The sequence below is a fragment of the Hibiscus syriacus genome, unplaced genomic scaffold, assembly GCF_006381635.1.
Source record: "Hibiscus syriacus cultivar Baekdansim isolate YM2019G1 unplaced genomic scaffold, ASM638163v2 tig00111027_pilon, whole genome shotgun sequence".
NCBI classification, from domain to species: domain Eukaryota; kingdom Viridiplantae; phylum Streptophyta; class Magnoliopsida; order Malvales; family Malvaceae; genus Hibiscus; species Hibiscus syriacus.
The window spans coordinates 3,293,683-3,320,091 of NW_024062960.1; the positions used below are offsets into that span (position 1 = coordinate 3,293,683).

The following is a 26,409-nucleotide window of genomic DNA, read 5'->3' on the forward strand; positions in this document are numbered from 1 at the left end:
AATTTATAAAAAGAATATTTGGTGACCAAAGTAGAAAAGCTATAATAAACTGATGACTAATAATATAATTTATCCTAAAAATGCAAATGAATGAAGACATAATTTAGAACGATGAGTGACTAGAATAAAAATTAAATAAATAATCGTATTTGCAGAAAAATAATTTAATGACCAAAGTGAAGTCTGATGATAACTTGATGACTAATAGTATGATTTACCCTAAAAAAGCACAAATGAATGGAGATATAATTAAGAGGGTAATTTACTAATAAATCCTATATTAATTTAGCTGCCCGAACAAAGGCCGTAAAAACGACCAACGCCGTCTCAATCACTCACTTCTTGTCTCGTTCCCCACATAATTCCAGCCATTTCCGTCGTCGAATAGAAAAGCTCAAAAACGACACCGTTAAGAACCCCAACTTCCGTCAATCCATGTGATGTCCAAGCTTAACTCGCGGCACCAGAATCTTTTATCTTAAATCTCACTATTCACCGATCCAACTCGCTAACTCGCTAACTCGCCCCAGCTTGTTTCTCTTAGTTAGACTAGAGGGGGATTGCTAAGAGATACCGATGGCGCTCTCGGCTGCTGATTTGCCTGCCTTATACACGTTGCTGGTCAACTCAATGAGCCAAGACGAGACCATTCGCAAACCGGCCGAGGCGGCTCTCTCTCAATCCGAGAGCAGGCCCGGTTTCTGCTCTTGCCTCATGGTATTTATTTACCTTTTATTATATTTTTTTAATCCTTGTTTTGCATTTTCTGTAAAATGCATTTGCAATCTATACGCATTTAATTTGCAATTTTTGTGTTATTTCAGGAAGTGATTACAGCGAAAGATTTAGTATCTCAAGTGGATATTCGATTAATGGCCTCTGTATATTTCAAAAACAGCATTAATCGGTATTGGAGAAAGAGACGCGATTCCTCGTAAGTTGTGCGATATTCTTTCATGCATTTGATTCATAAATGACCTCAAACTTCAAATTTTAGGATCTAAGTTTCAATTAAACTCTTCTCGGAAACTGCATTCAGACTTCTTTTATTAGCAAATCCTTATCTACCAGCTGATAAAGACTATTCAACTATTTTTATTTACTTGTTTCGTAAAATAAGTATCTGTGTTTCCTTAATGACCTAGAGTTGTGTACTCAGGGGGATAAGCAACGAAGAGAAACTGCATTTAAAGCAAAAATTGCTTTCACACTTAAGAGAAGAGAATTATCAGGTATTCCTCCCATGTTTTCATCTATTTAATGGTAAAGAATGTTAAGTTATTGCATAATGGATTTTAACTAGACCGAGGAGGCATGGACTTAGTTAGTTAATTGTGTTCCGATTTCATCGGATTTAAGTTACCTACTCTTTGCTTCTAGTATATATGTTCCTGGTGGCATGGTGGGTTGTAATTTCCGTTGAGTTTAGTGTCTTTAATATCTGTCTTTTGCATTTTTTTTCTTTCTAATACAGATAGCTCAAATGCTGGCAGTCCTCATTTCCAAAATTGCTCGTTTCGATTATCCCAGGGAATGGTATATATCTTGATTTCTTGGACTAGTTAATATTTATTTACATGCTTCCCAGCTTAATTGAGCTAGAATATGTGTCTCTTTCTCCCTGCATTATGGGATTTGTTGAAGGATTCCTTTTGTAGTTAATAATATTTATTGATTTGTTTGTATAATGATTTTAGGCCAGAGCTGTTTTCTTTTCTAGCACAACAGCTTCAATCAGCGGATGGTCTTACCTCACACAGGATTTTTATGATTCTCTTTAGAACTCTGAAGGAATTATCCACAAAACGTCTTACTGCAGACCAAAGGAATTTTTCGGAGGTATGTTGTTACTGAAACATCTTCCTTTCATAAGTTCCCCCTAATTGAGGTCATGTTTGTCCACCCATTTTTCTAGCACCGTCTTTTCTAAATGAAGGTGAGTGCTACCCTTACAGGTTGGCTCCTGTCTTCTTTAACTCTCTAGTTAAGGAGATTTTCTCTCTTTTTTCTGATAAGGTGTCTTTAGTTAGGTGGATTCCAAGGGCTTCTAATTGTGAGGCAGATAGTTTAGCAAAGGAAGGGATTGGGTGAATGTAAGGTTTTGGTTTTTGGTTGTTTTATTCGTTTTTGTAGTTTCTGTTTTCTGGTGTAATTTTTAAGTCTTATGTAATGCTGTTATATTAATAAATTAAGGCATTCTTTTCCTCCTCCCGCTGTTTGGTTCTTCTTTAGGGAAAGGAACCACTATGAGGGAGGTTTTTAATGAGGCCTCCTATTTCTATAAAAAAATATATATATATACATTTAGCAGGTAATCAGTGGCCTCTTCATTCTGGTTTATTAGTACTTCAATTTTGTGCCACATATTCTCTTAGAAATTATAATCTACTCATTTTAGGATCAAATTACTATTTTTGCAAAAATTGCAGATTTGCAGTTCTGTTCTATAGATAGAGAGAATCTGACTTAAAACTTTCTTGGCAGATTTCCTCCCATTTATTTGAGTATTGCTGGCATCTTTGGCAAAGTGATATACAAACAATATTACAGGGTTTTTCTACAATCACTCAGAACTGTAATTCGAGTGCCGTGGAGCAGCATCATGATGAACTTTATCTAACATGTGAAAGATGGCTGTTTTGTCTCAAGATAATATGTCAATTAGTCATTTCAGGGTTTCAAAGTGATGCAAAATGTATTCAGGTACCTTTATTTCTTTCACTTTCCATTTGGAAAATTTTGAAGATTTTAGAGTCAATTGCCATTTCATTATTTATTTCTCTCAGGTTGTTTGGATTGGGAGTATATGATTTAAATGCTTCATTTTGCAGGAGATAAGACCAGTCAAAGAGGTTTCTCCTGTGCTTTTGAATGCTGCTCAATCATTTCTTCCATACTGTAAGATTGCCTGTTCTTGATGTCAATTTTGGTTCCATATATCCAAAAACCAGATTTATTTGTATAAGATATTTGCCTGCTCACCTAACTGAAGCAATAAGCATGTCCAGTCATAAGAGTTAACATGTAATTTCAATTAATCAAAAAATAAGCAATAATTACAATTAGAGTACGAATTATTTAGAAGTTAGTTCCTGCTTTCTTTTATCCAATCAGATTTAGTTAAATATAAAACTTAAATCAATTCTTTGGTGTGCTTTAATTTCTATAATTTTCTGCCCTCTGGAATGTATATAAAGAAAATGGGTTACTTGGTCCAAATGGTAATTTATTTTATTCCATTGTATTTGTGGAGAAACTACCATTTTCTGTTCTTGAAATTTTTATCTTCATATTGGCTAGAAAAAAGATTTTTGATCTCATTCTTTAAAGCATAAAGTTGAAGCCATCTCATATACTTGTTATTAGAAGATTTTGTGTCATTAATTTGTTTGTATGTGTTACCTTATGTTACAGATTCATCTTTTCAGAATAGGCACCCTAAATTTTGGGACTTTATAAAGAAGGCTTGCTCTAAACTGATGAAGGTTTTAGTTGCAATTCAACAAAGGCATCCTTATTCATTTGGTGATAAATGTGTTCTTCAACCTGTCCTCAGTTTCTGTTTAAATAAGATTACGGATCCTGAGGCAGATATATTGTCCTTTGCACAATTCCTGATTAAATGTATGGTACTGGTAAAAAGTGTATTGGAATGTAAAGAATATAAACCAAGTTTCACTGGACGGGTTATGGATGAGAACGGTGCTACACTGGAGAAGATGAAGAAAAACAATTCTAATGCTGTTGCTTCTGTTTTGACTTCCCTTCTGCCTAATGAACGTGTCGTACTTCTATGCAACGTATTAATAAGGAGGTAATTACTCTTTCACCTCTTCCTGTCGTTATATCAGTTTGTATTGGTTTTTGCACAGTACAATGTTTCCTTTTCTATCCCCTTCTAAACCATGGGGAGGAATGAGAAAATGATTAGAAAACCATGGTCAAAATTAATATATATCAACTTTATGTTTTTTTTTTATAGGAATATGATGCCTCTTTAAAAACCTCCCTCTTAGTAAGCCCTTGCCCAAAGGCAAGAACCAACTAGCTTAAGGAGGAAAAGAGTACATGATTTTATTAAATATAAGACTTTTACATAAAACTTAAGAACTCTCCAGCCAAATACTACCGACATAAAACACTCCTGAAACACTATTACTCTAAAGCATACAAACCAACTAAATCCATGACTACAATCACCCAATTCCCTCCTTGGCTAAATTGTCAGCTTCACAATTACAACTCCTAGGAATCCACCTGACAATAGCGTGAATTAAAGAAACAGAAGCCACAATTTCCTTAACAAAATTAGACAGAAAAACAGGGGCAAAAACTTGATTAATGATCCAATCCACTGCTGTCTTTGAGTCGTATTCGATAATAAGCCTGCCCTTCAACACCCAATCTGAAGAAACAAAGATGTCAATGCCTTTTTTGATAGCTTTTAGTTCTGCTAGAATAGGGGTGGTAGGCCCGACACTTTCAGATAATGAAAGAAGAGTAACCCGATTCCAATCCCTGAGAATTCCTCCTATACCAGCCATCATCCCAACACTGCAAACAGCCCCATCCACATTCATCTTAAAATAGTCCACCGGAGGAGGAATCCAGCAGTACACAATGTTGTTCATAACCTTAGGAGCAGAAAAATTGTCAGCCAAAGAGGAAAACCATTTGGCTAACCTTAAACGAACAGTGAAAAACAGTAAAATTCTGTCTAGTTTTCCTTCTTCAAAAATTAACTCATTTCTCATTTTCCAAATTGACCAAAAAACAGCCCCTGGAATAAACTTCCAAATAGCAGAATTAGGCCTCAAAACAGCCCACGAACAGAGCAGACTTGGAGGGTCTTGTGGAATAGTTAACTGAATACCCCAATACCCTAAAAGCTTAGTCCACAAATCCCAAGAAACATGACAAGAAATAAATAAGTGCTGAACTGATTCATCCCCTTGATTACAAAAAGGGCATAGAGTGTTTTCCCCTAACTGAACCCCTCTTTTCAACAGTTCCACTCTCACTGTTACTTTTTGGTGAGATAATTGCCAGAGGAAAGTCTCCACTCTAGGGGGAACTAAACCCTGCCAAACACACTTATTCCATTGAAAAGAATCATCAAGAGAAGAAGAAAGAACTCTCCTACAAGCTTTAACTGAAAACAGACCCTTACCCGAACCATCCCACAACAAACAATCCTCCAAATGCTCCAAAAGATTAATGTTTTTCAGCCTATCCAGTAACTCTGCCAACTGCTCAATCTCCCAATCACAAAGACTCCTTCTAGTCTGAATATTCCATCCCCATCCATTCGAATCAAAGCTATCGAACTCCACCATAGTACCCAATTTATTTGTAGAAAGAGCAAATATCCTAGGGAAAAGCAGTTTCAAAGGCAACTCCCCAATCCATGAATCGCTCCAAAAGGAAATTGATTTGCCATTACCAATTTGAAGCTTAGCATGAGATCGAAGACAACCACCAATAGCATCATCCTTAATAAAATTATTCACAATTCCCCTCCATATCCAAGAGTCTTTTGGAGAAAGGACCATAGAAATATCCATGGAATGACAGTTCACATTGTGTTTGCTACATAAGAAATTCTTCCACATCGAATTTTTATCATTAGCAAATTTCCATACCCACTTTCCCAGCAACGCTCGGTTTGTTAGATTCAAATCAGCAACGCCCATGCCTCCTCCACTTAACGGCCTGCAGATAGTATCCCACCTCACCCAATGCATTCTCTTCTTTTCGGCCCCTCCTCCCCATAAAAAATTCGACATCAAGGAATTTAACCGATGACAGACAGTAGAGGGCAACTTAAAAATAGATAGGAAAAAAATAGGGAGAGATGATAAAACAAACTTGATTAGCACCAATCGGCCAGCCATAGATAACGAAACAGCTTTCCATCCTGCCAACTTCTTCGTGAAGCTGTCAATCACCGGATCCCACAACTTCTCTGAATTCTTTGACGCCCCCAACGAAAGTCCAAGATAAATCGATGGAAATGTACCTATAGAACATCCAATCTCCCTAGCCCATTCTTCAAGGATATCATTCTCCACATTAATACCAAAAAGTTTGCTCTTAGCTAAATTAATATGCAGCCCCGACATCAAGCTAAAAATCCTCAAAACTCTACTAACATTCTTAATCTGGGTAGTAGAAGCTTGGCAGAAAATAATTAAATCATCTGCAAACTGAAGATGGGACAACGAAAATGAGTAATGATTCTTGTCAAAAGAGAACCCTTGAAAGAGACCCGAATCCACTGCTTTAAACAACATCAAATGAAGAAGTTCCCCAAACACATTAAACAGCAAAGGAGAAAGGCTACACCCTTGCCTTAAACCTTTTGCAATGGGAAACTCTTCTGTAGGAGACCCGTTCACTAAAACCGATATTGAAGCAGTCGAAATACACTGGTTAATCCAAGAGCACCACCTCTCACCAAAAGCCATTTCTTTCATTAACCTTAGAAGAATTTCCATTCAACTGTATCATATGCTCTGCTGAAATCCACTTTAAAAACAACCCCATGAAGCCCATGTTTCCTCCAAAAATCGATATCTTCATTTGCTAAACAAACACAGTCCATCAATTGCCTACCCGGAATAAAAGCAAATTGTGTAGGGCTGATAATATCATTGACACAAGATATCAGTCTCTTTGAAAGGACTTTAGAGAGAATTTTATATAGGCTGCCCACAAGACTAATAGGTCTATAATCTTCAATACATTCTGGATTACATTTTTTAGGGATCAAGGTAATAAAGGCATGATTTAACTTTATGTTTGAATGTTTTAATATCTGTCCTAATTAATGTATTAATAGGTATTTTGTTCTGAACTCGAGTGATTTGGAGGAATGGTATGAGAACCCTGAGGCTTTTCATCTTGAGCAGGATATGGTTCAGTGGACAGAGAAACTGATGCCTTGTGCAGAGGCTTTATATATTGTGTTGTTTGAAAACCACAGTCAAGTATGTGGCAATTTCGTACATATCATTAAGTTTGTTATTTTGTTACTATCCTTTCTGTTAATTTTTGGTTGGCAGTTGTTTAATGCAGATACGTGCATGCTTATTCTAATTGACTTGTTATATTTAGCTGCTTGCTCCTATTGTGGTGTCTATATTACAAGAGGCAATGAATGGTTGCCCAACTTCGGTGACTGAAATTACTCCTGGGTTACTCCTCAAAGATGCTGCCTACAGTGCTGCTGCATATGTATATTATGAGCTCTCAAATTACCTTAGCTTCAAAGATTGGTATGCACATTCTCCAGTATACTATATTTGTTGTGTAGTCACTTGATAATTTTGCTGTCATTATACATGCTCTACTCTTGGTGGTTTGGGGTGGTTTTTTGTCTTTTTTTTATAGGAATGGTAGGCCTCGTTAAAAACCCCCTTCTTGATTAATGGATCATAAAGTGCTCCTTAATCAGCAGAAGGAGAAAAAGAGTGCCTTATAATTCATTAAAACACATAAATTACATAGTACTTAGGGAACAATCATATAGACTCCCTATACACACCAACCCATTGCATAAAAAATAACAGACCCAAACATAACCAAAAGACTTCAAAGCTAGCCAATACCAGCCTTTGCTATAGAATCAGCCTCAACATTAGCTGACCTAGCAACCCACCTAATAATGCCTCCCAAACCTCTTAACTTAGTAATTATTTCGTTCACAATGTCTACATATACATTGGGACATCTATCATAGTTCTTGATCCAGTCCACCGCAATTTTACTATCGGATTCAACAATCAAGCGATCCTCAAACCGCCGCTGGAATGAAGCAAAGAAAATCAAGCCCTTCTTAATTGCCATTAGCTCTATCAAAATGGGAGGACCCGGACCAAATGCCTCTTGAAAAGAACCCACCACCGAACCATTCTCCACTCTTAGAATTCCCCCAACTCCACTTTTCCTCCAATCTGCAGTAACAGCTGCATCCACATTCAATTTTATATAGCCCTTTGGAGGCCGAGTCCAGGCCTTAATTTTAATGATTGAAGATCTAGAAATAGCGCAACAATCCCCAAGCGAAGGATCACAAATAAAACAGTCCTTTAGAATAGACGTCTCCTTATAGACAGCTAAGAACCATGCAGCCAGCCTACATCTTGCCAAAAAGAACAGATCAATCTGATCTAAACTCCCCTTATCAAACACAATCGCATTTCTACATTTCCAGATTGTCCAAAACACCACTCCCGGAATGAAAGTCCAAATTATAGAATTAGGCACCAAATCTCCCCAAGCTAACAAAAAACTTTTAGCATCAGCTTGTAAAGCTGAACAAACACCCTAAAATCCCAAAAAATTATTCCAAATAGACCACGCGACTGAGCAAGTAAAAAATAAATGAGAAGAGGATTCATCCGCCTTCTTACATAATGGACAAGCAACATCAACAATTGCTGAAACTCCTCTCTTCTGTAATTCAAGTTTAACTGGCAACCTTTGATACACCACCTGCCACATGAAAATCTCCACTCTAGGGGGCACCAAACCCCTCCAAATGTGCTTCATCCAAAAAGAATCTGCTGTCAAAACAGGACAACAAGACTTCAAACACGAATTAACAGAAAAAATTCCTTCCCCATTCCCTCTCCATACCATACCATCTGACATCTCATTATAAGTGTGAAATTATGGATTACAGCCATTAACTCAACAAACTGATCCAATTCCCATTCACTTAAATTCCTTCTCAATTGAATATGCCAAACCCAAACTGAAGACCGAAACTCCCCAAACTCATTAAGCTTCCCATTTTTGTTCATCGAAAGAGCAAACAATCTTTGGAAAACCACTTTAAGAGGGGAATCAAGCGCCCAACTATCAAACCAAAATCTGATACTCCCACCATTCCCCACCCTAACATTAAACAAACATCGAAACTTAGTTCCAAATTGATCCTCATTGAAATGGTTACTGACCATCGATTTCCAGATCCAAGAAGCATTAGCAGGAAGTTTTTCATTGAACGACAAAAAACTAGAGAAATAGGTATGAAATCATCCAAACCCCCAATGAACTACAAAAACCATCGATTTCCAGATCCAGAACACCAAGACCACCCACCCGTTTATCAGAGCAAACTGTTGACCAATTAACTCAATGAATTTTTTTTTTGACCTCAACCCCTCCTCCCCACAAAAATCTAGCCATGATAGCATTGAGTTTATCATATACCGAAATAGGAATCTTGAACAAGGACATATAGTAGGTTGGTAAAGAACACAAAACTGCCTTCAATAAAACCAATCTGCCTGCCATAGACAGTGTCTTAGCCTTCCAGCCTGTTAATTTGTTGTAAAACTTCTGCACTATCGAATCCCACATCTGCTGAGAATTTCGCTTAGCACCAAGAGGAAGCCCCAAATATTCCGACGGGAAATGACCTACTAAACAACCTATAGCATTAGCCCATTGAGTAACCACTTCCTCAGTAATGTTAATCCCAAATAATTTACTCTTAGTAAGATTCAATTTAAGGCCTGACATAACTTCAAAAACTCGAAGAACCCTCTTAACATTTAGAATCTGAGTCTTCGATGCATTGCAGAAGATGATGAGATCATCTGCAAATTGCAGATGAGACAAATTAACAACATTCTCGTCTTTGCCAACTGTCAAGTCACAAAACAGGCCTGATTGGACTGCTTGGATAATCAGAAGATTAAGCAATTCGCCAACAAGATTGAACAACAATGGGGAGAGGGAACAACCCTGTCTAAGACCTCTAGACAACGAAAATTCATCCGTAGGAACACCATTAACCAGCACTGACATCGAAACTGTAGTGACACAAATCTGAATCCAACTACACCATTTTGATCCGAAACCCATTTTATCCAAAACTTTAAAGAGAATGTCCCAATCTACCGTATCATAAGCCTTCTTAAAATCCACCTTAAAGACACAAGCCTACCTTTATTCCTCCATAGGTCGATACCTTCATTAGCAATAAAAGAACAATCCAAAATTTGTCGACCCGGAATAAAAGCAAATTGTGAGTCACTGATAATATCCTTGATGCAACCTCTCAATCTTCTCGACAGACACTTGGAAAGAATCTTGTACATCCCTCCTACGAGAGAAATAGGTATGAAATCATCCAAACCCCCAATATTAGAACCCTTCGGGATTAAGGTAATGAAAGAATGATTAATGCCATTCTCCCACTCCTTTCCCAAAAAGAAATTATGGAAAAACTTCAGAATATCCCTTTTCAAGTAAGGCCAGAATTTTTTGAAAAAACCCATGTTCAACCCATCTGGCCCAGGAGTTTTGTTACTATCACACGAGTTAATGGTATCCCAAATCTCTTCTTCCGTAAACTCCTTCTCTAACAACAGATTCTGCTCCAAAGAAATTCTTGAAAAGTTCAAATTAATATCCTCCACTTCCAAGGTAGAACGATGATTAAAGGCTTTAAAAAAATGTTCTCTGACAGTAGACTTTATAATAACCGTATCTTTGATAATTTTACCATCAACGTGAATTGCATTCATAGAATTCATCCTCCTAATGGAAGCGCTTGTGTGAAAAAATTTAGAATTTCGGTCTCCATCTTTCACCCACTTTTCTCTTGAATTTTGAAACCAAATTTGCTCCTCAACTCTGTAAAGTCTCTGTTGAAAACATTTTGATATTTCGATATAACAAATTAAGTTAAATGAATTTTAAGATTTTTCAAATGATTTTCTAAGTATATTAGATAGAATTATTCGAATATCAAAACATTACTCCAAATCTTTCAAAGATCATTTTTAATCCTTACTCAAGTGTAAAATTATGTTTTAATCTTAAAACAATTTCAAAATAATTTTACAAAATATTTCGAACTATTTCAAAGTCAAAAATTCCAGATTGCTCAGAAGGAACCGATTCCCCCCAAAGGGGGTACCGATTCCCCTCTGAATGGTTTGGCTCCGAGAAATCCAGAATGCTCGGAGGGAACCGATTCCCCCCCAGGGGTACCGATTCCCCCTTGTATAACGGTCGAAATATTTGAATTTTGCACTTAGGGAACCGATACCCCATAGGGGGTACCGATTTCCCCCACGCTCCAAACTGTTTTATTAATTGTTTTCACACTAAAACGACTATATTATTTTCTCCAATCATCCCCAACGTTCAGAAGTGATTCAAAGTGTATTTAAGCAAGCTTAGAAGCCATTGATCAATAACAAGAAACATCAAGCAATTAGAATCAAGAGATAATCAAAGAGAAAGCGTCAAACCTCAAGCTTGAGCATTTCAAACCTATTTTTCATTCAATATTCATTTAGTTTTCAAGAACACTTATTGTGCTCAATTGTATTTATTCTTGAGTGTTCTTTCTTTGTTCTAGAATTGTGCAAACACATTTGCCTTGTGAGGTTTTTTCTTGTAAGTTTGCAAATTTGTATTTCTCTTTGAGAAAAGAGTGTTCTCAAGAATTGGGGTATATTCTTGAGGGAGTTGTAAGGTTATCTCTTTGGCCTCAAAAGAAAGAACAAATTAGTGAATTTGTTGAAAAATCCTTAGTGTTGATAGCTAAGGTAGTGGACGTAGACTTTGGTTGATAAAGTCGAATCACTCTAAATCGCTGAGCAATTTCTTTCAATTTTCTACAAAAGCTTCTACCAAAATTTTTTATTGCCAATTCACCCCCTCTTGGCCGATTCGGTCAATCGATTAACTCAACAATTGGCATCAGAGCCTAACTCATTTGAAGGTTTAATCGTCTCTTGAGTCGATTCGGGAAGAGTTATATCGATAATCAAAGTCATCAATGGCCTCCGCTTCAAACTTCAACTCCGGTCTCGATTCGATGCCCGTCAACAAGCCTCCATTTTTCAATGGAGCTAACTATGCCTATTGGAAGAATAGACTGATGTACTTCATTCAAGCAAGTGACATGGGAGCATGAAATGCCGTAGAAGAAGGATACATCAAACCTCTCACTCATCCAAGGTTGTGGAGTGAAGGAGAGACAAGAATGTTCCAGCTCAACTCCAAAGCCATCCATATCATTTTTTGTGCTCTTGGACCAGATGAATACGGAAGAGTTTCATCGTGTACAACCGCCAAAGAAATATGGGACAAACTTCAAGTCACTCATGAAGGTACCGATGAGGTAAAGAAATATAAAATTAGTATTCTAACGCATAGCTATGAAAATTTCAGAATGAAACCAAATGAAGACATCAAAGCTATGACGAATAGATTTTCAACGATTGTCAATGGTCTCAAATCATATAGAGAGATCATTTCAAATGAAAAGCTTGTGAGGAAGTTAGTTTACTACCTTCCAAAATCGTGGCAATCAAAAAAGACGACAATCATCGAGTCTAAGGACCTAATGATTAGACAAATTTTAAAGAAAACTCCATATGAAATTTTCAAAAATAAAAAGCCTAACATTAGTTATTTTCATCCTTTTGGATGTAAATGTTTTGTTTTAAACAACGGTAAAGAAAACCTTGGCAAATTTGATGCTAAAAGTGATGAAGGAATTTTTCTGGGTTATTCCTTAAATTCTAAAGCTTATCGTGTATTTAATAAAAAAACTTTAGTTGTAGAAGAGTCTATACATGTTTTCGATGAGAATCTCCTTCCGAGGAAGGATTCTTGTGTGAATGATGATGTAGGTGTTATAAATACAAATGACGTTAGACATGATGTTGGAGAACTTTCATCAAAGGAAGAAACGAAAAATGAGAAAACTCATGATCCTCTTGAGAATCCAACCATTGAAGAAAGGGAAATATCTTATCTAAGAGAGTACAACTATGTCAAGGATGGTGAAATTATAGGTGATCCATCCAAAGGGGTAATTACTCGATCTTCTCTTAGAAATATTTGTAATTATATTGCATTTATTTCATGCATAGAGCCTAAGAACATCAAAGAAGCATTAAAAGATGAACATTGGATTATGGCTATGCAAGAAGAATTAAATCAATTTAAGAGAAGTAAAGTATGTACATTAGTTGAAAGGCCTAGTAATAAAACTACTGTAGGTACTAGATAGGTATTTAGAAATAAGCTTGATGAAAGTGGTAATATAGTGAGGAACAAGGCTAGAGTTGTTGCTCAAGGCTATACTCAAGAAGAAGGCATATACTATGATGAAATATACGCTCCCGTAGCTAGGATGGAAGCAATTAGAATGTTATTAGCATTTGCATGTTTCAATGAATTTAAATTATATCAAATGGATGTTAAAAATGCATTTTTAAATGGTTTTATAAAAGAAGTGTATGTGGAACAACCTCCAGGTTTCGAAGATTCAAATTTTCCGGATCATATTTTAAAATTGACAAAAACTCTTTATGGTTTAAAACAAGCTCCTAGAGCTTGGTATGAAATATTGTCAAATTTTTTAATTGAAAAAAGTTTTTCAAAATGAAAGGTTGACACTACATTGGTTTTAAAGAGAAAAGGTAAAGATTTATTAGTAGTTCAAATTTATGTTGATGATATAATATTTGGTTCTACTAATGATGTTATTTGCCAAGAATTTTCTAAGCTAATGCAAAGTGAGTTCGAGATGAGCATGATGGGGGAGCTCTCATATTTCTTGGGACTCCAAATCAAGCAAAGAAAAGATGTCATCTTCATCAATCAAGCTAAGTACGTCAAGGATATGCTCAAGAAGTTTGGACTGAAAAATGGGAAACCTCATGACACTCCAATGAGCTCTTCAACAAAGCTTGACTTAGATGAAAGAGATAAATGTGTAGATGTCAAATTATATAGGTCAATGATTGGCTCTTTGCTTTATCTAACTACAAGTAGACTGGATATTATGTTTAGTGTTTGCTTATGTGCTAGATTTCAATCATGTCCTAAGGAATCACACTTACTAGTTGTTAAGAGAATCTTTAGATACCTTAAGGACACTCCTAGTTTAGGACTTTGGTATCCTAGAGACTCTAGCTTTAGCTCGCATGCTTTTTCTGATGCGGATTATGGAGGATGCAAATTAGATAGGAAAAGCACTTCCGGTACTTGCCAATTCCTTGGAAATATGCTAATTTCTTGGTTTTCAAAGAAATAAAATTGTGTTGCATTATCTACCACTGAAGCCGAATACATTTCAGCTGGTAATTGATGTGCACAAGTTTTATGGATGAAACAACTTTTTGATTATGGAATTGAAGTAGGTACCATTCCTATTAAGTGTGACAATACTAGTGCTATTTGTCTCACTAAAAATCCCATCCAACACTCTAGAACTAAGCACATTGAAATAAGACATTACATCATTAGAGACCATGTCACTAAGGAAGATGTAGTTCTAGATTTTATTGATACTTTGCACCAATTAGCGGATATCTTTACAAAACCCTTAAACAAGGAAAGATTTTGGACACTTATGAGAGAATTAGGTTTGTCTAACCTATCTTCACTTGGTGTTTAAAATAATTTTGGCACTTTTAAGAATAAATGAAAAATGCTTATAATAGTAATTTTTGATTGCATTCATTGATATTAGTTAGGAGGAGTTTATGATTCTTGATGAAAAATTAATTTTATGTTCAAATATCGTTTAAAGATTAATTTAATTGTTTGAACATGATTAATTTTCAATATATGAGTTGCCAATACCACTAGAGGAAATTAATTTAGCATTTTGGGTGTTTAAAATAAGATTTTAGCATTTTGGTGCAGAGGGAATCGATTCCCCCTTTAAGGAACCGATTCCCCCTTTGAAGGGGTATCGATTCCCCTGGGGTTCTGGTTATACACGGCAGAACCCTTCAAAATCCTCAAAAATCCTCTCCTTTCTCTTCCGCCGTTCCCTCTCAACTCTCTCCCTATCTCCATTCTTGCCTCAAATCATCGATTTTAATCGGAATTCACTTCAAATATCATCTCCTAAACTTGCAATCATCATTAAAATCGTGCAAACAACATCAAAATCCACTCAATCTCATCCTTCAAGGTACAATTTTCTAAACTCCCTATTTTATTGATTTTGAACATAAGACTTGTTTTAATTAGTTCTTGGATGAACTTTAGATCGGGCATTGATTGTTTAGTGATTAGAAACTAGATATTACAACCAATTTCATCAAAAACACAAGAATTTTCCAAATTTTTTTAAAATTTTCGAAATTTAAAAAAAAATTAATTTTTAAATTATTGTGTTTTGATTAAATTATGTTGTTATGAAAACTATACATATATTGCTTCTCAAAACCATATTTTTCAAAAGTTTTTCAAAATCTTTGCCCATTAAGATTGATTTAGAGAACCTTGAAATATTGAGGGCTCAATTGAGTTTTGGGATTGATTGAATTGCATACATGTGTTTTCTAAATTGCAGGTTATCAATTCTATTCCGATTTTCTAAACCATGTCCAATCCTAAACGTGCTAGGTCATCATCTAGTCGCTTACACCGTCAACCAAATCCACCTCCAAATCCTCCTCCTATTCCAATTTCTAATCCTAATCCCATTGATCCTAACTTGACTATCCAAAATTCATATTTCAATCATCTTAGTCCTAGAAATTATCGTTTTTGGTATTATCAATATTTCGACTCTTACAAAATCCGGGAAGAACGTATTCCTTATCGTCAAGCTATGTTAGCTATCAATTTTAAATATCTTCCACTTTTACAAGAGTGAAAATTTGATAAACTCTTTGACCTTGAACCCATCTTTACCATCAACTTGTTCGTATTTTCTATTCTAATGATGTTTGTGTTAAAAACCAAACTGAAACCGAAACCATAAGAATTCGTTCCTACCTCCTAGGACAATTCTTATATATTGACTCGGCTTACATAGCCAATATATTCGGATTAGATAATGATGGTATTTCAAATGAAAAACAGGTTTTAGGATCTCGTTATAAAAGAAGAGATAGTGCAAGTGTCTTAGACCTTCATGAACGTTTTTTTCATCTAATGATTTCTTGGTGGTTTCGACCATCCGGAGGTCGTTATTCTATTCTTAGAACCTTAGATCTTTGGTGGTTTTATTGTTTCGAAAACAATATTAAAATTAACATACTTCAGATTATTTTTGCTGAAATTGTTGAAACCGTAAATCTTGTTCCTAACAAGAAACTCTGTTCATCTCTTGTTTACGGTTGCATTTTCAGTAATCTGTTTTCCAAAGCTGGGCTTAGAGTCGGTCTAGATGCCGTTTTTTCCCTTAAGAAACAAATTAACCTTCTTTCCTTAACGAGAGCGGGATGGATTAAGGATAAGAAAACCGGTGAATGGGTTCGATCTTCTGCAAATACTCCGTGAGCTAGTTCTTCACAAGCTCCACCCGAAGCTGACGAAGATCTCGAGCTTGAGCAATTAATGCGAAACATCGATGAAGCCGAAGATGAGCCTGAGCAGCCCGAGGAGCAAGCACAACAAACGCATCAAATGCCTCCATATTTTCAATCCTTTATGGAGACATTCGATTTCCGATATGCTACCATGGATTCGCGCTTTACTTCTATAGAATCCCATTTATCCACAATGGGAGCTCAACAATTAGAAATTCTTCGGGAGATGCGTGCAAACAATGAAGCAACCAACGCGCGTATTAATGACCTCACTCACGAAATGGCCGCTATGCGAGCTCGTTTTCCTCCTAATCCTGATATGTGATTCTATGTTTTGCTTTGAACTCTAAACTTATTGTTTTAACATTTTGAATATCTTGGAATGTTTGAATTTGTAGATTGATTGACTTTGAATTTGTTTGGATTTATGAATGGTTAGAAATTATCTATTTGGTGTGATTAAATTTATTCATTATTGCATCATTTACTTCATGATTAGATATATGATCAATTTTGCCATTTCACATTAAATATGAATATTGATTATGAAACTAATGGCTAACGTTTCTCTTGCTTGTGATCTTAGCAGCTTAAAATATAATCAATTGGCTAAATGATTTTAGAACCTTGTTTAATTCTTTAAAAGGTCTTTTTGATTTAACAAAAAGGGAGAGAAGTGTTAAATGTGATAAATGGGAGAAGTGTTAAAGTAAGGGGGAGTAATTTCAAAAAATGGGAGAAGTGTTAAAATAAAGGGGAGTAATTTCAAAACTTAATTTCAAAATCTCAAAATCTTAAAAATTACTAAAATGTTTTGTTACATCAAAAAGGGGGAGATTGTTGAAAACATTTTGATATTTCGATATAACAAATTAAGTTAAATGAATTTTAAGATTTTCCAAATGATTTTCTAAGTATATTCGATAGAATTATTCGAATATTAAAACATTACTCCAAATCTTTCAAAGATCATTTTTAATCCTTACTCAAGTGTAAAATTAAGTTTTAATCTTAAAACAATTTCAAAATAATTTTACAAAGTATTTCGAACCATTTCAAAACCAAAAATTCCAGATTGCTCAGAAGAAACCGATTCCCCCCCAAGGGGGTACCGATTCCCCCCTGAATGGTTTGGCTCCGAGAAATCCAGAATGCTCGGAGGGAACCGATTCCCCTCAGGGGTATCGATTCCCCCCTTGTATAACGGTCGAAATATTTGAATTTTACACTTAGGGAACCGATTCCCCATAGGGGGGTACCGATTCCCCCACGCTCCAAACTGTTTTATTAATTGTTTTCACACTAAAAAGACTATATTATTTTCTCTAATCATCCCCAACGTTCAGAAGTGATTCAAGGTGTATTTAAGCAAGCTTAGAAGCCATTGATCAATAACAAGAAACATCAAGTAATTAGAATCAAGGGAGAATCAAAGAGAAAGCATCAAACCTCAAGTTTGAGCATTTCAAGCCTATTTTTCATTCAATATTCATTTTGCTTTCAAGAACACTTATTGTGCTCAATTGTATTTATTCTTGAGTATTCTTTCTTTGTTCTAGAATTGTGCAAACATATTTGCCTTGTGAGGTTTTTTCTTGTAAGTTTGCAAATTTGTATTTCTCTTTGAGAAAAGAGTGTTCTCAAGAATTGGGATATATTCTTGAGGGAGTTGTAAGGTTATCTCTTTGACCTCAAAAGAAAGAACAAATTAGTGAATTTGTTGGAAAATCCTTAGTGTGGATAGCTAAGGTAGTGGACGTAGACTTTGGTTGATAAAGTCGAACCACTCTAAATCATTGTGCAATTTCTTTCAATTTTCTGCAAAAGCTTCCACCAAAAATTTTTATTGCCAATTCACCCCCCTCTTGGCCGATTCAGTCAATCGATTAACTCAACAGTCTCCACAGTTCATTTCTCATTTTCCTCAACTCTGCCGCATTGTCATCTACAATGGCCCTCTGATTTTGCTGCAAACTTAATTCAAACTGTTGAATTTTATCTTCCAGAGCAGCAATATCCTGCAGTGGAAACTGTTTCCTTTCCCCAGACTAGCTCTTAATGACTGACTTTGTATTCCTTAGAATGCTTAAAATTCCAGCTTTTTTCTTCTCCTCCTTGAACTCCTTAATAGACTCAACAACCTTCTCTTCAAAACCATCCTCAGACATTAAATAATTGAACAATCTAAAAGGCATCTTCCCCCAATTATTTTCCCCACTCTCAAGAACAATAGCATTATGATCCGAGATAGACTTTGGCAGTAAAAATTGGTTGATACAGTGAAATTCTTCTGAGAAACTGACATTAATCAGGAACCTATCTAGTTTAACAACAGTTGGAACATCCCGATTGCTGCTCCATGTAAATTTCCCCCCTATTAAAGGCAAATCAATAAGTCCCGTTTGCTGAATAAAGAGCCTAAAAATTTCCATCGAATTCCTATTTTGAGCCATACCATCCTTCTCATTCTCTGTTAAGTAGGCATTGAAATCTCCTCCCACACACAAAGGGACATTGGAACCATTAATGAACAGTCCCAGTTCTTCAAAAAATCCTGCCTTCTCTTCTTCCACAGAAGGACCATAGACGTTTATAAACCCACATTTAAGTTGACTGGACTTAAATTTCCCAAACCTCTTATGAATATGATGCTCTTCTAACACAAAAACAGTCTTATCCCAACAACTAAAAATACCTCCTGAAGAACCTTCAGCTGGAGACACAACAAAACCTTGCAACTTATTCAATCCACTCCTTAAAAAAGCGAATGGTAAACTCTCAAGTTTTGTTTCTTGAAGAAAAAGAAAAGATGGTTTTTTCTCAGAGACTAATTTCTGAACAGCTCTCTGCTTTTCTTTTTTACCCAACCCCCTAACGTTCCAAGACAAAATAATAAGCCTTTGCATTCTAAACTTATATTTCAAGGTTTGGCATTACAGGAGTCTTTGGTTTTTCCACTATTCTGTATTTTATGATTTTTGTCAGATAATAAGCCAAGCAAAGTAGGAACATTGTGTAATTCCTTCCTTTCTAACAATTACCCCTTGGTTCATTTAAGTTGTTAAAGAATTGCTCTAATCGCGTTGTGAATAAATAAACCGGTATCATATTCTCATTTCCTGTAGCAATGATGAAATATCTTTCCTTTTTTCCTGACATAATCCTGCATTACAGGTTTAATGGTGCTTTATCTCTTGAACTTTCTAACGATCATCCTAATATGCGTATCATCCACCGGAAAGTTGCACTAATATTAGGCCAATGGGTTTCTGAGGTAGTATAATATTCTACTGGTCTTATCTATATCTTGTCCAAGCATTCTTTCTGTTATATGTATTTGTTTGTATGCATGCATGCCACAGCAATATGTTGAGGCATTCATCAGTATAGCTTAATAGTGATCAACAATTTTCAGGTCAGAAGCTTGTACAATCTATATTTAGCTACCACGATATGATGGTTGCTAAACCTTTTCATATCTGACCTGGTAGATTTCTAATTGAGCCTTGAATTTTGTTTCCCTCTGATAAGAGACTAGTGATTTTCGACAAGCCGTAACTCTAAAACCTTTTGTCACTTGATCCTGTTCAACACTAGAATATAGAGTACACAAATCAACAGCAGAGTTTGGATAAATGCCACTAGGAATAGGCTCTGATCTGACGCATTGGATGATTGATTTTTTTCATAAATTTATATCAAGAAATGAGGAATCTGTTTCATGTTTTATAGTAGAAGAATGGTGCTGTTTAAATCTAGAATTTGTAATTTCGAATTGTCGATATAATACTGTATATGCATTTGTTATTCCTCTTCAATTTCTACTTTGGTTGCAGTATGAAATTAGTCATAATGATTTTTTACTGATGTTTGCGTCCCTGCAGATTAAGGACGACACAAAAAGACCTGTATACTGTGCCTTGATACAGTTGTTACAGGGCAAAGACCTATCTGTGAGGGTATGTTCTATCACTTTGCTTTTCCTTTTTCATCATGTTTCCCTGCTTTCTCTACCCCTTCAGAATAATCTATTTATGAAGATTATGTACTTCGCTCACTATGTTGTGTTTTGTTGGTTTAGCTAGCTGCCTGCAGATCATTGTGTTTTCATATTGAAGATGCAAACTTTTCAGAGAAGGATTTTTCTGATCTACTTCCTGTTTGCTGGGTTTCATGTTTTAATTTGGTCAAAGAAGTTCAAGAGTTTGATTCGAAGGTAATTCTGTTGTTGGTTGTTGTTGATGTTCACTACCTACTTAGGCATTCTTTTTCCTTTCATTCTTATCGAAAAGGAAATTTATATATCTAACTGGATTGTGGAAAATTTCTGGAATCTGTGCTCAGAGCTTTAATATTCCTTTCATGCATGTTTGGCATCTGATCATAATGTTGAATAGGTGTGGATAACCTTTTTGTACTGATGTGCTTTGCCTGTTCCGACTTTAGATCATATTTGTCATGATTTGTTTAGTAAAATATAGGTTCTCAGATATGAGATGCATATTCTTGTATAGGGAGTCCTAGATTAATTTCTGAGTCTTTGTTCGTGTTTACAAGCGTGCATGCACTTGTATATGCAACTGTGTATCCTGACATTTAATTCACATTTTGCTGCTTTTCACATAAATTTCAGGTCCAGGTTTTAAATTTGATTTCTGTTCTTCTGGGCCATGTCAACGAAGTAATCCCTTATGCTAACAACTTGATGCAGTTTTTCCAGACGGTATTGTTGCCACTACTTTACTTTCTTCTCTGAAAGTTTCATATGCTCGGTTGTTGACAATATAAGTACTAGGATTTTATGACAGGGAACCTTTTTACTAAATCAGATAATTGCCAATGTTACAAATTCCTGTTAAACTTGGTGCAAATTTTCCTGCCATTCATGATTAATAGTAGTTGTTTGAAAAATAAATTATTATTGGAATCCCAAGCAAAGACCAAAGTTTGAGAGTAAATGGATTATTTAACTTGATTACACATGATATAGACTGTACTTATCAGGTTCTCTTTTAAAATATATTTTCTTTTAATTTGCTTTAGCCTTTCCATATGAAAAGGTTTGGGAGGAATCTTCTGGTGAAAGCCTTCTACAGATACAGCTTCTTATTGCTTTGCGGAACTTTGTTGGTGCACTTGGATATCAGTCACCTAGTTGCTATGCAATGCTCCTGCCCATTCTTCAGAAGGGGATTGATATAAATGGCCCAGATGAACTCAATCTTCTGGAGGATAGCATGCTGGTTAGACTACTGCCCCAAACATTGATTATATATCTGGCTTCATTTACCATATACTTATGCTTCATGTTCTCATCTCTGCAGTTGTGGGAGGCTACACTTTCTCATGCACCTGCAATGGTGCCTCAACTCTTAGCATATTTCCCATGTCTCGTGGAAATACTGGAAAGAAATTTTGACCAGTTACAGGTTAGACTTCTTAATTCATTTGTCCTTGTTAGGTAAGAGTTCTCATTCCCCCTTTGGATTGTTTACTGTCGCATATGGTGCTTTAGGCTTTTACAGTATCGTAAGTCATTGTCTGCTTCTCATCCACTCATTAATCTCTCTCTCGATCTTATATTGATCTGAATATGCTTATAGGTTGCTGTTGACATTACTGAAGGTTATATCATTTTGGGTGGAAGAGAATTTCTTAGCATGCATGCTTCCAGCGTGGCTAAACTTCTAGATCTCATTGTTGGAAACGTCAATGATAGAGGGTTGCTTTCAACTTTTCCTGTCATTGACATTCTTATACAGGTATCATATTCTAAATTTTTAAGACAGTAGCATCACATAACATATGCTGAATTTTGAAGAAGCCAGTAGCAGTTTATGTGTATTGATCCACTCCCCCACCCCCTCACACACACATGATATCAATGGAAAAGTTTTAATAATGATTGCAAACAAGACCACGAGCACACCTTTGTGTATGTATGCTTGCAGCCTTTGTTTCCTTATACAAGGTTGTCATTGTATACTTGTCTTGGGAATATCATGTTTTGACTGTCCTACTTCCTGTCATGCATTCAAACTATTACATCCCATAATGCGAAACCTTTGATGTTAAACACCTACTTCCATCTCGACTCTATTGTTACAGGCAGTGGACATTTTACCAGCAGATGCATGCTCATACGTGCATATTTTAAAAAGAATCCCACTTGTTTCTTTATCAGTTTTGCTTTAAGGGAACATTTTCGACATATATGATACAACTATAGTGTAGGGTTCTGGAAAAAAGGAGTCTTACTCGAGTATACTAGCAGCTGTTGTCAAGAACATGTTGAATGATAACATGAGAAGTTACCTTTAAAAAAAAGGGTAAACTACGTGTTTAGTACCTCAACTATCAGTTTTGGTCCATTTTAGTACTTAAACTTTTATATTTTTCAAAACCATATCTAATGTTTAATTTTTGTTTCATTTTAGTACCCTGTTAAAAACTTAATGTTAAGTTTTGAAAAAATTTGAAAGTTTAGATACTAAAATAGACCAAAATTAATAGTTTAGGTACTAAATGCGTTAAAATTTTAACGGCGGGGTACTAAAATGAAACAAAAACTAAAAGTTAGGTATGTTTTTGGAAAAATTGGAAGTTTAGGTACTAAAACGGATCAAAATTGATAGTTTAGGTACTAAACATATAGTTTACCCTTAAAAAATAACATGAGAAGTTGGGGTGGTTTAGTTTGTCTATGAAATGAGTATTTACGACTGGACTTTGCATTCCTTATGTTGCTAAAAGTTAATGAATAGATGACTTCCTTGAATTGCTAAAAAGAGCAAATGAATTCTTTGGTCAGATGATAGAATTGTTCACTGATGAGCGTGGAGGTTTGAAATCATTAAAACTGAATTGGACCTGAGAAACTCAATCAGTTGTAACTGTTCATATTTTTGCTATTTTGTAGTGCTACCCCATGGAAGTGCCGCCATTAATCAGCAGTACTTTACAAGTAAGCATGGTTCTTTAACCACTGATTTTTTTTATCATTCACGTTCACAATTATATTTGCTGTGCTATATGCATTTGCATGACATCTAATTATTGCTCTGCCTTGTTAAACATTGGCAGAAATTAGTTGTTATTTGCTTGAGTGGAGGAGACGATGGCAATCCTTCTAAGACAGCTGTTAAGGCATCCACAACTGCCATCCTAGCAAGGATTTTGGTGATGAATGCCAACTATCTTGCACAACTAACATCAGAACCTTCTCTTTCTTCACTATTGCAGCAGACTGGTATGGCTATTGAAGATAATATTCTTCTTTGTCTGGTTGACATATGGCTTGACAAGGTTAGTAGAAAATGCATCTATACAAAGTAAACAATGATGGTTAGTTGGTTAGTGTTCTTAGCTGCTCGCATCAATGTCTCATCTCGGGAAGAATCGAAGAAATTAAAAGAAAAAAAACGTAATCTTTTATTATTAGGATTCTGAATTTTGTAACTTGAGTTGGTCTGGCAGGCTTCTTCAAGTTAATTTTTTTTCCTTTATCTTTGCGTGTTTATACAGGTAGACAATGTATCTTCACCCCAGAAGAAAATATTTGGCCTAGCACTTTCCATCGCTTTGACATTAAGGCTGCCTCAAATTCTGGACAAACTTGATCAGATATTAAGGTACAAGATCAATCTTGATTTTTATGTACATCTGCAACTGAGCATTGGATAACATTTTTATTCATTTCTGCGATGATAAACTTTATGCAGTGTCTGCACCAGTGTAATTTTGGGAGGGACTGATGACTTAACTGAGGAAGTGTCAAGGTTATACACTGAACGCCATTGTATTGTAAACTCTGTTTGGTGGAGATTTACATCAGAGATTCATAACCATCTTCGTTTTTAATTTTTGCTAATAAATTGCAGTGGCGATACCATGAGCTCCAGCAGGATGCACGGTGAAGGTTCACTTCCCAGTAAGGAGTTAAGGAGAAGACAGGTTAACATTCTTTAGTTAAATCATTGACTCATAATTCGGAGGTCTTCTACGGAAGCTGCTCTCAACCTGGTGTTGGGGGCAGCCTACTATCTTACCTCCCCTTACCACATTATATATGGGAACAAGGGACAACCAACCATTGACAAAATTGTATATCTGTTTAGTTAATTATTTATGATGGATTGGTTTTGCCAACATTCAGATCAAGCTCTCAGATCCTATCAACCAATTGTCATTGGAAAACTCGGTGCGAGAAAATCTTCAAACATGTGCTGCCATTCATGGGGAGTCATTTAATTCAGCCATGAGTAGTGTGCATCCTGCAGCTTTTGCACAACTGAAGCAGGCACTGAAGATGCCATAGGCCTACCCTGAAGTACATTTTTTTTATCAATTGAGCTCCTATTTTCTGGGCTGTTATATTTTACCGAAGACCCAGAAAACTATTTTGGGTAAGATATAATCTTCTTAAATAGCCATGATCTTGTCATTTGTTTTGTACAAATTGACACCTGAAGTTGACAACTTTTCTCCAATTAGGTTGATGACATGGTCAAAATGCAGATGTCATTCAGTGCCATGTGTCACAACTTGATTGATTATTAAAGTGCCGCGTCTGGACCATGTACCAATTTGAAAACTTTTTTTCCAAGTTCAGGTGCCAATTTGAGTAAAAAAAAATACCAATTTCAAGAACCAACTTGTATAAGCCGAAACCTTTGAAGTATAACTAGAGACTTCACTTCAGTTGCTAGTAAGTTTAGACAAATGAAATGTCTGCATCTAATTTTATACCTCTTTTTTTTCAGGTGAGATTCATGCTTTTGCTTTTCATGAAGTGGGTTTGGTGGTTTTTTGTTTTCTTTTACAATTTTCTGCTATGGCTGCCTGCGATGGTGAGTTATTTATTGGTTTCTTTCATATCGTAAAATTTGGCCTCATTTGCTTGCCACATGGAGCAACAGTTTGAACTCAGTAAATAGCTTTGCTGATTCTGTAGTGGCTTCTCTTGGCAAGGGTCAGGGCATTGAGTTCATGGGATGTCTTTTGCGACTTGGAAATGAGAATTTTCTAGGGGAAAAAAGGTTGGGAATAATTAAATTATTGATACTATGGCCTCGACGAGTTTGAAGTTCATTAAGCATTTTAAAAAATGTGTTACAGTTGTATAAAAAAAATGAAAACGGGTATTTGTATTATAAAGTGTTTCAGGTACTTTAAGATACTTTTTTTATAGCGGGGTAAAGTAACATTCAGAAACTGAATTCGGTAAGTTGATTTTATTTTATTTTTTTGGTTTCACACTAGTCTTGGAATTTGGCAAGTTTTCGGAACTTGATCTTCATATTTGTTTTTTTTTATCACTTTGATTAATTAAACTACACTTATTATCTTATTTGACAGTTCTAATTTTTAAAAGGTTTAAATTTTATAAAAGATAGTAACTTTTTTTGAGTTTTTTTTGTAACATTGCTTTTTATGGGTTAAAAGGTTAGATTAATTTTTTTCTCTGAAATTTAAGAGTTACATGGGATGTAAACTATATTCAAGCGTCACATTGATTTTTTTCCCCCAAAAGTTGGACCTCAAGTATAATTAAATTATTTTAAAAAGAGACATTTTAATAAATGTATCGATCAACAAATTTTTACCTAAATTCAGTCTCGATTCTATAAATTTTATTTTAGAAACTCATTGGTCTTGTTTCGACCTGAATGCTAAAAAAGAAATCCATTTCTATAAAAGCAGGATGGGTCAAAGCTCATCTCATTCTTTTAACCATAATTTCTTTGCTTAAGAGGAAATTCATCGAATTTAAATTTTTATTTATTTTAATGATGTAACACACTAAGAGTGAACCACATGTTAAAATCTGTGTTGAATCAGTAAAAGGATTAAAAAGAAGAAAGTTTCCAAGTTTATATACAAACCCAAACAAAGTTTATAGGTTAGATTTAAAAGAATTTTCAAATTTAGGGATTAAAGATCGCCTCATCCAACCGAGGGTTGGTTCTAGTCTTTGTGTATGTAAAAAATTCTCACCGGGAGACTCACCCACCAAAATTAGGTGTGCGATCCGAGTCGGTTCAAATTAATCAGAACGAAACCTTCAAAACTAAGAGGGCAGAAAAAAAAATCGCCT

The 26,409-nt window shown here is 35.5% G+C and overlaps 1 protein-coding gene across 2 annotated transcripts; it reads left to right on the plus strand.

The window, feature by feature from the left end:
• The first annotated feature begins 327 nt into the window (after nucleotides 1-327).
• LOC120151092 (importin-11-like) lies at nucleotides 328-25,435 on the plus strand. 2 transcript variants are annotated; one of them, XM_039163632.1, is made up of 25 exons: nucleotides 328-717; nucleotides 825-934; nucleotides 1,160-1,232; nucleotides 1,475-1,536; nucleotides 1,698-1,839; nucleotides 2,485-2,703; nucleotides 2,832-2,898; nucleotides 3,415-3,814; nucleotides 6,842-6,989; nucleotides 7,117-7,277; nucleotides 19,488-19,587; nucleotides 20,198-20,272; nucleotides 20,395-20,529; nucleotides 20,947-21,036; nucleotides 21,374-21,556; nucleotides 21,638-21,742; nucleotides 21,917-22,075; nucleotides 23,233-23,277; nucleotides 23,397-23,618; nucleotides 23,838-23,944; nucleotides 24,035-24,091; nucleotides 24,194-24,266; nucleotides 24,469-24,718; nucleotides 25,076-25,162; nucleotides 25,284-25,435. In XM_039163632.1, exons 1-23 carry the CDS (start codon nucleotides 577-579, stop codon nucleotides 24,628-24,630), a joined length of 3,036 nt encoding a protein of 1,011 aa, XP_039019563.1. In that variant the 5' UTR covers nucleotides 328-576; the 3' UTR covers nucleotides 24,631-24,718; nucleotides 25,076-25,162; nucleotides 25,284-25,435. The 2 variants fall into 2 exon arrangements, with proteins under 2 accessions (XP_039019563.1, XP_039019562.1); XM_039163631.1 differs by having other exon boundaries at nucleotides 25,076-25,435.
• Nucleotides 25,436-26,409: the final 974 nt, after the last annotated feature.

What these genes read in the sequence shown, in the direction of transcription:
- LOC120151092 (XM_039163631.1), top strand. Translation starts at nt 577, where the DNA reads ATGGCGCTCTCGGCTGCTGATTTGCCTGCCTTATACACGTTGCTGGTC. An exon ending in GAAATTTTGACCAGTTACAG is followed by an intron (nt 21,743 to 21,916) that starts GTTAGACTTCTT and finishes ATATGCTTATAG; the next exon opens with GTTGCTGTTGACATTACTGA. An exon ending in AAACTTGATCAGATATTAAG is followed by an intron (nt 23,945 to 24,034) that starts GTACAAGATCAA and finishes AACTTTATGCAG; the next exon opens with TGTCTGCACCAGTGTAATTT.